This window comes from Gallus gallus, chromosome 22, assembly GCF_016699485.2.
Source record: "Gallus gallus isolate bGalGal1 chromosome 22, bGalGal1.mat.broiler.GRCg7b, whole genome shotgun sequence".
Lineage (NCBI taxonomy): Eukaryota > Metazoa > Chordata > Aves > Galliformes > Phasianidae > Gallus > Gallus gallus.
Window position 1 is genome coordinate 2,443,290 of NC_052553.1, and position 13,134 is coordinate 2,456,423.

At 58.5% G+C, this 13,134-nt stretch overlaps 2 protein-coding genes and 1 long non-coding RNA gene across 9 annotated transcripts; 2 read left to right on the forward strand and 1 right to left on the reverse strand.

The window, feature by feature from the left end:
- The first annotated feature begins 142 nt into the window (after positions 1-142).
- Positions 143-3,150, forward strand: BAG4 (BCL2 associated athanogene 4). The gene is made up of 5 exons (XM_015297421.4): positions 143-191; positions 281-385; positions 766-1,008; positions 1,318-1,542; positions 1,826-3,150. The coding sequence occupies exons 1-5, from the start codon at positions 159-161 to the stop codon at positions 2,327-2,329; spliced, it is 1,110 nt and encodes a 369-aa protein (XP_015152907.2). The 5' UTR covers positions 143-158; the 3' UTR covers positions 2,330-3,150.
- LOC121107412 lies at positions 3,030-10,643 on the reverse strand. The gene is made up of 3 exons (XR_005841545.2): positions 10,600-10,643; positions 4,828-10,141; positions 3,030-3,824 (listed from the first exon to the last, which is right to left on the reverse strand). It is a non-coding gene; the product is annotated as an uncharacterized LOC121107412 (long non-coding RNA).
- DDHD2 (DDHD domain containing 2) lies at positions 3,818-12,988 on the forward strand. 7 transcript variants are annotated; one of them, XM_040651530.2, is made up of 18 exons: positions 3,818-4,163; positions 5,030-5,226; positions 6,182-6,372; positions 7,122-7,211; positions 7,346-7,466; positions 7,800-7,889; positions 8,684-8,819; positions 9,062-9,270; positions 9,396-9,463; positions 9,606-9,725; positions 9,918-10,013; positions 10,148-10,231; positions 10,316-10,471; positions 10,555-10,657; positions 10,731-10,895; positions 10,998-11,160; positions 11,284-11,401; positions 11,612-12,988. In XM_040651530.2, exons 1-17 carry the CDS (start codon positions 4,000-4,002, stop codon positions 11,372-11,374), a joined length of 2,244 nt encoding a protein of 747 aa, XP_040507464.1. In that variant the 5' UTR covers positions 3,818-3,999; the 3' UTR covers positions 11,375-11,401; positions 11,612-12,988. The 7 variants fall into 7 exon arrangements, 6 of the variants coding, with proteins under 6 accessions (XP_040507464.1, XP_040507466.1, XP_046759364.1 ...); XM_040651532.2 differs by having other exon boundaries at positions 12,735-12,949; XM_046903408.1 differs by lacking the exon at positions 3,818-4,163 and adding an exon at positions 4,290-4,354 and having other exon boundaries at positions 12,735-12,949.
- Positions 12,989-13,134: the final 146 nt, after the last annotated feature.

Here is a 13,134-nt window from a genome sequence, read left to right on the forward strand (position 1 = left end):
CGGTGCTCTGCCCCTTTAAAAGCGGCGCCGGCCGTGCGCGCGGGGCGGCCGCCCATTGGCTGCGCCGCGGGGGTCCTCGCCTCCTATTGGTCGCGCCGAGGGGCCTTCCATCCATTCGTCGCGCCGCGGGGCGGGCCGGGCCGTGCCGGGTGGCGGCCATGGAGCCCCGCGGCCGTACGGCGCCCTGGCAGGTAAGGGCGGGGAGAGCCGAGCGCGGCCCGTTATCCCCTTGCCGCCGCTCGGGGGTCGAGCACACCGCGTAACGGCGCTTTCCCCGCAGGAGCCGCCGGGCCCCGGCTTCGCCGCCGGGTATTGGAACCCCGCGCAGCCCCGAGCGTTCGGCCTCGGGCCCTTCGCCGGCGGAGCGGACGCGCGGGGGCAGCAGGTCGGTATGCGGGGCGGGGGGCCGCGGGTCCGCCTCCACCGCCCGTCCGTCCGTCCGTCCCTTAAGGCTGCGCTCTGCCCGGACCGAGCCGCGCTCCCGGGCCATTGGGGCAGCGGTGCCATAAGCCCCGCAGCGGGCGGTGCAATCCCTCTCCGTACGGACGTTTTAAAGCCCCCATTTCCTGCCGTGGCTGCAGCTCAGCGCTCGGGAACGGGAAACCGCCTCTCCTTGCATTGCTCGCGGGTTGGAAGAGGAAATGAACTTCCCTGCGCTGTTCTTCCCCCCGTCGGTCTCAGTCAGGGGCCGAAATAACCCAACTAAACCTCCGAATGTGCATTTCAGCACGTTTTCCCTCTGTTTCTCCCTTTTCTCCCCCGCAGGGCATGGATTCTCCCTACACCAACGGATCTTACAGTGCTCCGTACCCTCCAGCCGCTCCTCATTACGCCGCGCTGCCGCAGACACGGACCTACGGCTGCTCGGGGCCATCCTACAGCACCGACAGCACGGCCCCGTACCGACCCCCCCCTCCTGCCCCTCCCTGGGGCTGTGGCACACAGGACTGCCCGGCAGAGGGCTGCTCGCTGCGCAGGCAGCAGACTGCTGGGTACTCCCCGCCGCAGGTGAGGCACCGCTGTGCAGCGTTTGGGCTGTGCACAGCACTGCGAGGGCTCCTGTGCTGCCCCGCAGAGGGAGAGCCCGCAGTGCACCCTCTGTCGGGCCCAAACGGCTTCTGTGTCTCGACTGGCTCGCCCTGCATGCTCTTGTTAAAGCTTGGAATTGCCCCTTCCTGCAGGGGCTCCGAGGTCGTGGGCTGTAGAGCAGAAAGCAGGCAGCAGTCCCAGTGCTGGGGCTCTTCCCAGAGCTGTCTGGCACGGAGCAGCGGTGCTGGGAGTGATGCCGGAGTTACAGCTGTCCCCCTCTCCCCGCAGACCCCAGGGATGCCCGTTCCACAGTATCCATATGGAGACCACAGCCCCGGGGCCAACCCACAGCCCAGGGCCCAGGAGGAGGCGTGGGCCCCCCCTGCCTATGGGGTGCAACCGCAGTATGCATGGCCTGCAGCTCCAGCACACGGGAACCCATTCCTCTCCGAATCGCACCCACCCTGGACTGGCAGTGGGGCTGCATCTCATCCTCCTGCATGGGACTCAAAGGTACGGTGATGCTCCAATGGCTCTGACACAAAGGTTCTGGCTGCAGTTCCCCAAAACACGCATGCAGCTCTGCAATGCTCCTTCCTACAAGCAGAGTTGGCTCCCAGGAGGTGGAAACAAAGCAGCAGTCCTAAGTACTGCCAGCAGAATCTCCTACTTATATATCAAAACTGTAATTCCAGAAAGCACTGGAGGTAGCAGACCGTGAGGGGCGGGCCTTGAAGTGGGGCAGGTCTCATCTAACGCCTCTGTAATGTAGATTTCCTTTTCCCTCTGATTGTAGGAATCTGCTTATGACAAACCCGAGCAAAGTGCAAACCAACACTGCTACTATTCTGATGGCAATCACCAGCACTCCGGGACAGTGAATGACCACAAACCACCCGCCCTGCTCAGTGCCAAGTCATCTCCCTCCAACCCCAAGGTGCAGTACAGTGCACAGCCCCAAATGTACAACAGTGCAACTCGGAGGCTGTTGGCTGGGAACCAGGAGGCAGGCTGCAAAGCTGGCAACCACACTTCAATGAATTCTGCAGCCATCCAACCAGAGATTCAGAGAATCCTACACGTCACAGAGCAGGCTGAACAGCTCGAACAAGAGGTGGATGAATTTGTAGGGAAAAAGACAGATAAATCCTACCGGCTGTTGGAGGAGATGCTGACCAAGCTGCTGTTAGAACTGGATTCCATTGAGACTGGTGGGCAGGACGGCGTCCGGCAGGCCAGGAAGGAAGCTGTCCACAGAATTCAGGCCATACTGGAGAAACTGGAAAGGAAGGGATTGTGAAAGCAAATCAGCCACAGCGCAGCCTGTTGTGGAGGTTCCAAAGAGTTTTTCCACATCTCAGCTCTTTCTGCTAAGCACTATCAACAATGTAAAAGCAATAAGTCCTGAGTTAAAAGAAAAACAACCAAACCCACAGGAAAGCCCAGCCCCAACCAACAGCTCAGCAGCGGACCGGTTAAGAGAAGAAGAAAGCAGCAAACCGAGTTGTTTGTTCTGGGATGTGAAGAAGCAGCACCCCCTGAGGTGCTCAGCGCTGCGGAGCCCTCTTTGGGTCTGCATCCTTCACTGAGCAAGAAGAAGATCACCGCACAAAGTTCCCCAAAGCAGGCCCAATCCATGGTACCTCGTGGAGCCACAGCTGCAGCACTTGTCACATTCGTCACCGTGCAGCCATAAATGAAGGCCCTTGGTTGCCCATCACTGCGTGTGCTTTCAGCTTCAGATCCCGTGCCACAACAGCTGGCGTGTGTCATCCCGGGGTTCTCTTTGCTCCCTGTGCACTCCTTGTAGCTCTGATGTGCTGCAGACAGCAGCGTGCTGCTTCCTCTGTTGTGAAGCTGTTCCGTGATGCCACGTGGATGTGGGAACACAGCCTGGAACTGTGAATTCCTCACCTGGAAAAGAGAGGTGCAGACAGAGCCGTGCAGCAGCGCAGCCCCGGACGGTGGGAGGTGCAGAAATGCTTTTCAGGTCGCGTGGGTCAAATCCACTTTTTAATTGTAATGCCTACTGTTAACCTTCTGGTTACAACACGTGAAGCGAATCATTGCTGTGCGTAATGAGATAATAAACCCCAATGACTTTTAAATGTTATTTTGTAATTAAGTCTCTCAAAGTCTCTTTTTGTTTTGTTTTGTTTTTAAGGGGAAGTTGTGTACAGATTGCTCAGCTTACAGCCGCCTGCAGGCAGAGCCCGGCCGGGCTGTAGCAGCAGGTGGGGCTTAGGGGTAGTGTGGCACATGGAGCTCTCGTTGGGTGCTGCTGGGGGGCAGTGCACACTCTGAGTGCTGCAGTCCCACTCCAGGACTGCTGGCTGTGTTTTGGAAGGGATTTACTGCTGGCTGCCACCCTCAGGGCAGCCTGCAGGGCAGCGGTGGAGTGTGTGCATGGGTTGACCTTTGCAGCTCTTTGGATGTGTCTGAGGTCACATGCAGCACTCAGCACACCGAGGAATCCCTGGGAGTGGGAAGGAACTGGGATTACCAAGGAGTTACCAAAGTCCATTTCTTCCTCTGTTTTCTATTGCACTGGCACAGCTGTTGGCACAAAGCCTCGCATTCCTTTTGGGCAGGATCTCAACGAGGTCTGGGATTTGCTCTTGCAAAAGCTGGTGCATGTGAGTGCCACTGCAGCCAAGGGGAGCAGATGTGAGATGGCTGCAGTCGGCCCTGCAGCATCCCCTGTGGTCTGTCGTGTGAGCACCACCCGGGCAGGTCCGAATGCCACACGGGGCTGACGCTGCTGCTGCTTCCATGGGCAGTCCCTTCTGCTGGGGCTGTGAAGGCAGAAAGCAGATTTGGTCCCTTAAGAATCTGAGGGGCTGAACGCAACCATTTTCTTACAGACGTTTCGCTTTCAGCAGCAGGGATCGCATCGGGAGCGAACCCACGCTGACTCCCGCATCCCGTTCGCTCCAACGCTCGCTCCCCTGCGCTGTCAGCTGCCGCACGATGGGTTCGGTCGGTTCTACCCGTGCGGGCAGACACGCGGAGCAGCCCCGGTTACCTTCGAGCGGTGCCACCGCAATGCAGGCAGAGCAGAAGAGCTGCTCACAAACTGCCGCGTCGGCAGCGCTCCGTGGGCCAGGGCAAAGGTTTCCTTCTGCAGCCGTGTGGTAGGAGCGGTATCCCATATCTGCCCTCATGGTTGTAAGAAAAGCTGTGCGCGTGTGCACCGCACGGGGAAAGGAAGGGGGGGGGGTGGGGGGGGGGGAGGGGTTGGGGGCGTTTTGGTGCCGAACCCCTCCAGGTAACGCATGCCTTTGCAACGGTTCCTCTGCCGGCACAGAGCCCCCAACACGGGAAGGTTGGAGGGGGGGGGGGGGGGGGGAGTGATGAAAAGCTGCCCAGAAGCACGACGGGCGCGGCGGTGTCTCCGGGCACGGGAGAGCCCAGCGGGGCCCACAGCCCCGAACCGCGGCCGCACATCCGGCTCAGGGCCGGCGCAGGGCTGTAATTATTCGACGCCGGCCTTTAATTAGCGCCGCGATACCGACCGGGCGCGGCCCCCGCGGGTTGAAACGGCCGCGGAACGGCCGAGCGTTGGGGGCGGAGCGCTCCGATCCCCGCCCGGCACCCCGAGCACGCGCAGCGCAGCGCAGCGCACAGCGGAGGCAGCGCCGGGGGCGGGGAGGGGAAGCGCCGCCCCGAGCGGGCGGGGAGCGCAGCGCGGAGCCGGGCTGGGAACGGGGCCGGGGAGCCGCGCTGTGCCGCCGCGCTGTGCCGCCGCTCGGGACGGGGAGCCGCGCGGTGCGGGAGCGGCGGACGCGCCCTACGTACGTGAGCGGCCGCCGACGGCCTCGAGGTGTCCGTCCGGGGGCGCGGAGGGACGCGCGGGCGCGGCGGGGAGCGGAGCGCGGCCTCCGGGTGCGGGCGGTGGGCTGCGCGCTGTGCCCCGCCGCGCGTTGCGGGTGGGTGCGGCGATCCGCGGGTGCGTCCGTCCGTCCGTCCCTCCATCCGTCCGTCCTTCCCCTTTGTCCAGGAGCATCATGTCTGCCCAGGAGCGGCCCCCGGCGCTGCCCTCCCGGGCCGCCCCCGACGCTGCGGAGTGGGACGCGGGGAATGGGTACGAAGCGGTCGCTCCGCATTGGTTTTACTGCAAGGTGACCGGCGGGCGGGAGCGGTGGCTGCCGTTCAGCACTCAGGACTCGGAGCGGCTGGAGGAGGCTCACGGTGCAGGTAGGGGATCCGTCCGCACCCCCCCCCGCTGCCTCCATCGCGTCCTGCGTGCAGCCGATGCGACCGGACGCGGGGATGGTGCTGCACCCACTGCCTTCAGCCCACGTCAGGGCTGTGCTTCAGTGGCCTTCTGCTGTAAACACCTCATGCCCTGCGTGTGTGATGGGGAACCGGCCCGGTGAGGTCAATGGGAAGCATCAGGTGTGTGCCCGGGGGGGGAGAGCAGGGCGGTGATGCACGCTGCAAGCAGCAAAGGGAAAGCCCACAGCTCCTGCTTGGGTTGCATCATTCCCCCTTTGGAATCTGTAATAGAGACCTGCGCTCGGTGGCACTGTACCCACTGCTGGAGCTGTAAGGGCACGGACAGCGAGGGTGGAGGAGGCAGCGTAAGGTCCGGCCTCGTTAATTTGGCACGTGCTGTAAATTATACATCATTGCGTTGCAAAGCATCTTCGTAGGGGAAACGAGAGTGTGAGCAGGAGGGCAGAAATGGCAGCAGGGAGATCTGTCCCGAGGGAAACTGCTGCTTCACTGTGACAGCACAGGGAGGGCAGGCAGTGGAGGCTGCGCTGGGATCCGAGCAGCTCTCAGTTCCGGAGATCTGCACCCCTGCTGGGTCCCAGGCCCACCATTTCACACGTTGCCACCTCAGCACAGGCAGGGAGAGCCCCTGAAAGGCTGTGCCCAAAGCCAGGAGGGAGGCGGCTGCTTACAGCTCAGTGCTTTCCTCTCACCTGCTGCCCCTGGGGATGTTTGGCTTCGGGCATCTCCCCCGGGCTGCTCTCCAGCGCAGTCCTCTGTGCGCACGGACAGCTCTGCTGGTTGCTGCTGCTGCTCTCTCATGCTGTGCACCTGCAGAGGTGCTGCAGTCTCCTCTCTCTGGGTCGGCGCACGGTATCCCGGCGGCTCACCTTTCTTGCCCTCAAAGGACTCATTCTGGTCTTTGGTTCCCCAGGGAAGGACAAAGGAGACGTGGTTGTCCCGACGTCGGGCGGGAGGTACGACGTGCACCTGAAGCAGAGGCAGCGCGTGGCGGTGTTCTGGGAGGAGGAGGTGTCCGAGGTGCGCCGCTGCACCTGGTTCTACAAAGGGGACAAGGACAACAAATACGTCCCCTACTCGGAGAGCTTCAGCGAGGAGCTGGAGGTGAGCACACCCTGGGAGCGCACAGCTCACCAACAGCCCCCCCCCTGCTTCTCGTTGCTTCCCTGACGTCCCAAACTCCATATGGGGCCGCCGGCGCTGCTGTTGCACCTGAGGACATGAACTCACAAGAGGCTTTGGCACGCTTTGGCACGGCGTTTTCACGGCTGATTAACATAACTAAATACTGCCCTGCCTCCCCTTCCGCCCCATCCAGAGCGTTCTGCTCAATGCCTGTTTGTTCTCCGCCAGCCGTGCAGCTCTGGCCCATCCTGCAGCCTCTCCCTGCTGTCTCTGTTCTGTTCTGTGTTTCCCCCTGACCCTGCCTGGTACCGCTGCGGTTCGGTTCTTGCTGTCATACAGGACAGCCTCACCCTCACTCTGCTCACAGCTTTGCGAATGCAAGAAGTAGTTCTTACTGCTGCAGGGAGCCACGGGACGCCTGCTGGTCCCTGCTGTAAAGGCTGGGGGCTTTCTTTGCTGAGCTGTGTGTACGTATTTACAGTCATCTGCATTCTAATGTATGAAAATACCCGACTGGTAGGGAAGCCTTCTGCTGCTATTCCAACAGGGGCTTTTGGGGAACTTTAGCAGGCGATACGGAGATAATCCTGCAGCCTCACCAGTTCGGCCTGGAGGATTTCTGTGCCTCTTTCACAGAGTGACGCTTAAAATGGGTGGGAAATGTCTGAAGCAGTTGAATATTCATGGGGTACCCTCAGCTGACTCAGAGAGGACGTCCTTTTCCTCAGGAAGCGTACATGATTGCTGTGACCCTGGATGAGTGGAAGAAGAAGTTGGAGTCCCCAAGCAGGGAAGTCATCATCTTACACAACCCCAAGGTGAGCAGAGCCCGGTGGCCGGGCAGGGCCATCCTTTGGCCATGAATGCCTCCCTCTGGCCCTCCTGGGAGCGCGGGGACGTTCTCAGCTCCAGCACACAGTGCAGCACAGTGATCAGCCCTCCTTGCCCGCAGCTGATGGTGCACTACCACCCCGCTGCCACCTCCGACGACTGGGGCTCAACTCCTACAGAACAAGGGCGACCTCGGACCGTGAAGAGGGGAGTAGAGAACATTGCAGCTGAGATCCCCAACGGTGAGTAGTGCCTCTGCCTCCCCTGCAGCCGCCCATAGCACGAAGGGAGCACAGCTCTCAGCTCCGTGCTGGCGTCTGCCTGCTGCTGCCCTCCCCCAGCCCTGGCCCAGCATTGCGTGAGCTGTCCCAGCGGTGAGGACAGGCACGTCTTCCTGTCTAACCCCTTCATTTTCCACTTGGGAAAGCACTTATGCAAACTGAAGTGTGTGGGAAGCAAAGAACAGAACGTTGCCCCACCTGGTGCCTGCCAGAGCTGCAGGTGGGGTCGCTGGGTCAGTCCCTTTCTTTTCAGGGACCCCCTGGGTCTGAGCTCCGACCTCTTTCTGTCCCCAGGAGAACCTCTGCAGATCGACCACCTGGTTTTTGTGGTGCATGGGATCGGCCCGGCGTGCGACATCCGCTTCAGGAGCATCGTGCAGTGCGGTAGGTGGGACAGGCAGGGCTGCTCCTCCCATCCATAGGCTGCTTTGAGCAGAGGGTAAATGCTCAGCGTGGACAATGAGAAACGCTGTCAGAGCGCATTCAAACCACCCTGGCGCTCATCTGGGCAGGCTGCGTGGTCGGATTTGCTGACTGCAGTGGGGAGCGTGAATAAATGCTCACTAACCCATGAAATCCCACTGTCTGGAAAGGTTTGGGCAACCGCTTTTCATCACTGCATTCTGCTGCTGCTCACCACGGGGCTTCCCAAACTGGATATGGATTTTCCAGCTGTCTGAACCTGCTGAGCTATGGCCCAGGAGCTGAATACGTCTGCTTTGATGCAGTCCGTTCTTCCATACGCTCATCTGGCACTACTGTTTTCAGGGCTGCCCAATTACAATCATGGAAATCAAACTCTCCCTTCTCAGAGCGGAGCGATCCTCTCCCATAGGGTTCCCCTTCTAAAACAGGCATCTTCACAGCATTTGTTTTTCCATTTGAACTCCTAAGAGGGCTTTTCTTGCCCCGTGTGCTGTGTTAAAGCGCTGCACGTGGGGCAGGAGGCTTGTCACAGACGGGGCAGCAAAGTCCAGTAAACACACATGTAAGGACATGGAGCTTCCCTTGAGCTTGTAGTTAAAGATTCAAGGTCTTAGGGTGGCAGCAGCAGATTAAAGACCCTGCTGGGATTTCCCCCGGTAATGATCTTTTCTTTTATCTTATTAAGCGTTGTTGATGCAGAAGCCTTGCCCTGCAGCCCTGCTGCTTTGCTAAGAGTTCATGCCTTTTTCCAGTCAACGACTTCAGGAGCGTTTCCCTGAGCATGCTGCAAGCACACTTCAGGAAGGCACAGGAGCAGCAGCAGATCGGCCGGGTGGAATTCCTGCCCGTCAATTGGCACAGCTCCCTGCACTCCACCGGCGTGGACGTGTAAGTGCCCGCAGCCCTGGGAGGCTGCTGCCTTCCCTTTGCTGCTGCTGGGAGAGAAGGGGCTCTCACACTCCTACATGGGGGCTCCTGGGCACTCTGCTTTGCTCTCCAGTGAAGAATCTGGGTTAGAACATCAGGGTGGCAGCCGTCCTCCTCTCCACTTAAGCTTTGCCTTAGAGATGTGGTTGGGCTCATGGAGCACCTCGGACTGCAGTTTCCTCTCCTCTTTTTCGCCCCCGCAGGGACCTGGAGAGAATCACTTTGCCCAGCATCAGCCGCCTGCGTCACTTCATCAACGACACCATCCTGGATGCTTTCTTCTACAACAGCTCCACCTATTGCCAGACCATCCTGGACACGGTGGCCTCGGAAATGAACCGCCTCTACCTGCTCTTCCTGCAGAGGAACCCGGACTTTAAAGGAGGGGTTTCCATTGCGGGTCACAGCTTGGGTAAGGTCCCATGGATGTCCCCATTGTGTTGAGCAGGGACAGTCCTGGTCCTTCCAGCCCAGAAGGGAAGCACTCAGGTTTTTTTTTTCCTTAACGAGTCACTGATGCTCTGCCCTGGTTTCTAGGGTCCCTCATTCTGTTTGATCTCCTGACAAACCAGAAGGCTGCTCCCGAGGACGAGCACAGCAGGGAGGTACGAGCTCTGCAGCTGAGCACGGCTGTTCCCATGCACCTGCATGGCAGCTGAGCTGCACTGGGGAAGGAGGAGAAATTCTGAAATGCACCAAGAGAAATGAATGAGCAAAAAGCAGGATCCCTGGGGGCTCTGTTTGCAGGGGACTGAGGTGACTTCAAGCAGCAGAGGTGCTGAGGAAGTAAAAGAAATCCTGAAGAAGTTGGATCTGTCAGAGTACTGTCCTGTTTTCGAGAAGGAGAAAATAGATGGGGAAGCGCTGGTGAGCAGCTCTGCTGTTTTGCTGTCCTTACGTTTCTTAGTTCTTCTTCCCAGTCCTCCCTCCCTGGGTGCGTGAATCACCTGCACAACAAAATGTCTCTTAGCACAGCAGGAACAGAAGGACAAAGAACAAAGGTCTGACTGCACAGGAGCAGAGCGGTGCATGCTAATGTCTGCTTTGCTTACTTCCTAGTTCTTGTGCGCAGAGAGAAACCTTGAAGAGATGGGAATTCCCTTAGGACCACGAATGAAGCTCCTCCATTACATCAGCTCCAGGAGGGAGGTGCAGGTATGGCTTCTGCACGGCTCAGACTCCTTCCTGCCAGCCACACCACTCGGCTCAGTCTCGTTCTGGGTCCCCATGCAGCTCAGTGCCCAGCTCTGCAGAACCTGCCCTCACCGGGGCTCCTCTGTGTTCTGCAGGACACCAAAGAACAGAGCGCTGCTGGGCAGCACAGCACCACTGCCAGCAGGGATGGCCCATACCCGGACGTCAGCCTGGGGCAGGTAATGGCTGAGCTGGGAGCAGTGGGACCACAGCAGCACAGAATGCATCTCATGAACCAAACCCACTCCTCCTTCTCTCTGTAGGTCTCAGCCAACTACCCTCAGCTGCTCTACAAGCCCGCCATCTTCTTTGCTTTTGGGTCTCCCATCGGGATGTTCCTCACGGTGCGAGGAGTGAAGCGGATCAACCCGGATTACAGCCTGCCCACCTGCAAGGGCTTCTTCAACATCTTCCACCCCGTAGGTATAAGAGCCGGAGCCCTCCTGCTGAGGCGCTATGCTCAGCCCGCGCTCAGCCCACACTCACTGCTCTCCCTGCACAGTTCGACCCGGTGGCTTACAGGATTGAGCCCATGATCGTCCCAGACCTGGAGTTTGAGCCCATGCTGCTCCCACACCACAAGGGCAGGAAGAGGATGCACCTGGGTAAGGGGCACGGCCGCCCTTTGCCCCGGCTGCAGCCACAGCCCCGCGCCTGAGCGCAGCCTTTGCCTTGCAGAGCTGAAAGAAGGGCTGACACGGATGAGCGTGGATCTGAAGAACAACCTGCTGGGGTCCCTGCGGGTGGCCTGGCAGTCCTTCACCCGCGCCCCACTGGCAGCTGTGGAGGGAGTGAGCAGTGAGGGGGAGGCAGAGGCGGAGGCGAGCACAGAGAAGCAGCCAGGTCAGTGGGCGCGGGGCTGGGGAGGCAGCAGGCAGTGCTTTGCTGTGTGCTGCTGCTTTGCTGTGTGCTGCTGCTGAGACAAACTGCTGTTCTCTCCTCCAGATCCAAAGCCAGAGGAGGCCCCAGCGCCAGCCAAGGAGGATCCCTCCCTCATTATCGTTGGGAAGCTGAACGGGGGGAATCGCATCGACTACGTGCTCCAGGAGAAGCCCATCGAGAGCTTTAATGAGTATTTATTTGCACTGCAAGGACATCTCTGCTACTGGTAAGCTCCTGCCTGAGTGTCATCAAGCTTCAGATTCATGTCTGCTGCAGGCAGAACGCTGCCGTTGTTAACTCCAAGGCGATGAGAAGCATTGCCTGCTCATGCCTGTGTCCCCACCTGCAGGGAGTCGGAGGACACTGTTCTGCTGGTTCTGAAGGAGATCTACCAGACAATAGGTGTTACATTGGACCAACCTTTGCCAGGAAGCCAATGACCACCCCCTGCTGTTCGACCACTTCTTGTAAGTCACCTTACAGCCTACACCTCCAAACTTCCTAGGTGAACCCAGAGGACATACAGTCTGTTTGAGGGAATAACGTCCCTTATTTACAGCACCGGTTGGGCTTTCCTTTGGCCTGTCAGCACACGGGGCTTCCTTCCTCTTTATCATGCCCAAAAGGGCATCAGACACAAGAAGATTTACGCCAGTGTTTTCCCTTTGCTTTCTTAGATACAATTCAATTGAGTACTCACCAGGAAAGTTCAGACTTCTTCTCTGCCTTCCTCTCTCCTCTGCTGCCGTGCCCCGCATGCTGTTTCCCCAGTATTTGCTGCTGCCTGGAGATAAAGATGGTTTTCCTCCATTTTGGGTAGGAAAAAAACCAACCAACCAACCCCCACCTCTGCTAACACACACACAGCACTCACACTGTGACTCCCTGTGGCAACACGTGCTGTCAGCCCTGAACTTGTCTGCCCACCTTGTAGGTTATCACACGGGCTTTGCAGTACTGGTGCAGACAGCTGCCTGGGCTAGGAAATGCGATAGGAGGGCCTGAATCCTGCTGCAGGCTTAGCAAGGATACTCTTAGCTTTGGGACCTTGAGAAAGAAAAGCCTTAAACACACAGCACGGAGAGAGCAATAGCAGCCTTGAGCAAAGGAGATGCTGACTTCTCATGGTAGAAGCATGAGGCACTGCTCTCCTGCTGTAGCGCTGGGCTGGAGTGCTGCAGCCTTTGGGAGGTGCAGATAAGGAGCACAGCATCGCTCATGGCCACGTGCACAGCACCCCAGGAAAGCTTTACCTCCAGATCCAAACTTGGGGAAAGCAGCTGCTCCAGGCACCGGGCCCTGTAGGGACAGCCCTCCTCTGCTCTGCAGGAGCACGCAGCAGTGCTGAGTTCAAAGTGGCAGCAGGGATCTTGTGCCCACCAGGCTCCAGCCAGTGGTTTTGTTGGCAGGTACACCAAATGCTGCCAGTGAAGGCAGAGCCCAGATCTGTTGGGTCCGGGCACTGTCTCAGTGACTCCACTGAGGAGATTCAAGTAGTCTGGCGGGCAGCACTGCCTGCACCTTGCTGTTTTGTGTTAGCTCTCCTCCAAGGGCAGCAGAGAGCCCTGGGTGGTCAGTTCCCTGGGACCCAAACCACTGCCAGACTGCAGCTGGAGCCTCGGAGCGGGCAGGGGAAATGTTTCAGTGGCATGTAAGGCCACTGCAGCCTTTGGAAAGAGCCACCTCCCTTCTGCTGACTTTTGCCCTGCATGGGGTAACAAGCCTTGTTTCCATAGCCTCCGTTTGTTTGTCCTCTGTTGTACTTCATTATTTGCACTATTCAAAAGGTGTTGTTTGCAGCCTCCAACCTCCTCCCATCCCAAAGGAACTGCAGCTGTTCATTTACTTGACTGCAGAAACAGACGTGCTGCTCCTTCAGAGCCTGAGTTACCGATTGCTAAACGCCTCCTACGGGAGTAGGAAAAGGAACAGTCTTAACATGGGCCACTCGTGACCAGCTCTTTAAGTTATGCACTTTGTTAAAAAAAAAGAAATTAAATACGTTTTAAATGTTATTTAATGTCTTTTCCAGTAAAAGCCAAAACAAATATGCAGATGACTGTGGTGCGTTTGGAGGAGAGGGAAAGGAGTGGGGCAAAGAATTGACGTTTGCATAATTTGAAGGGAAATAAAAGCAACGTCTGGAAGTTGTGCTAAGGCTGCAGGGTTACGTGGGGTTGATGGGGCCCAAAATGATGAC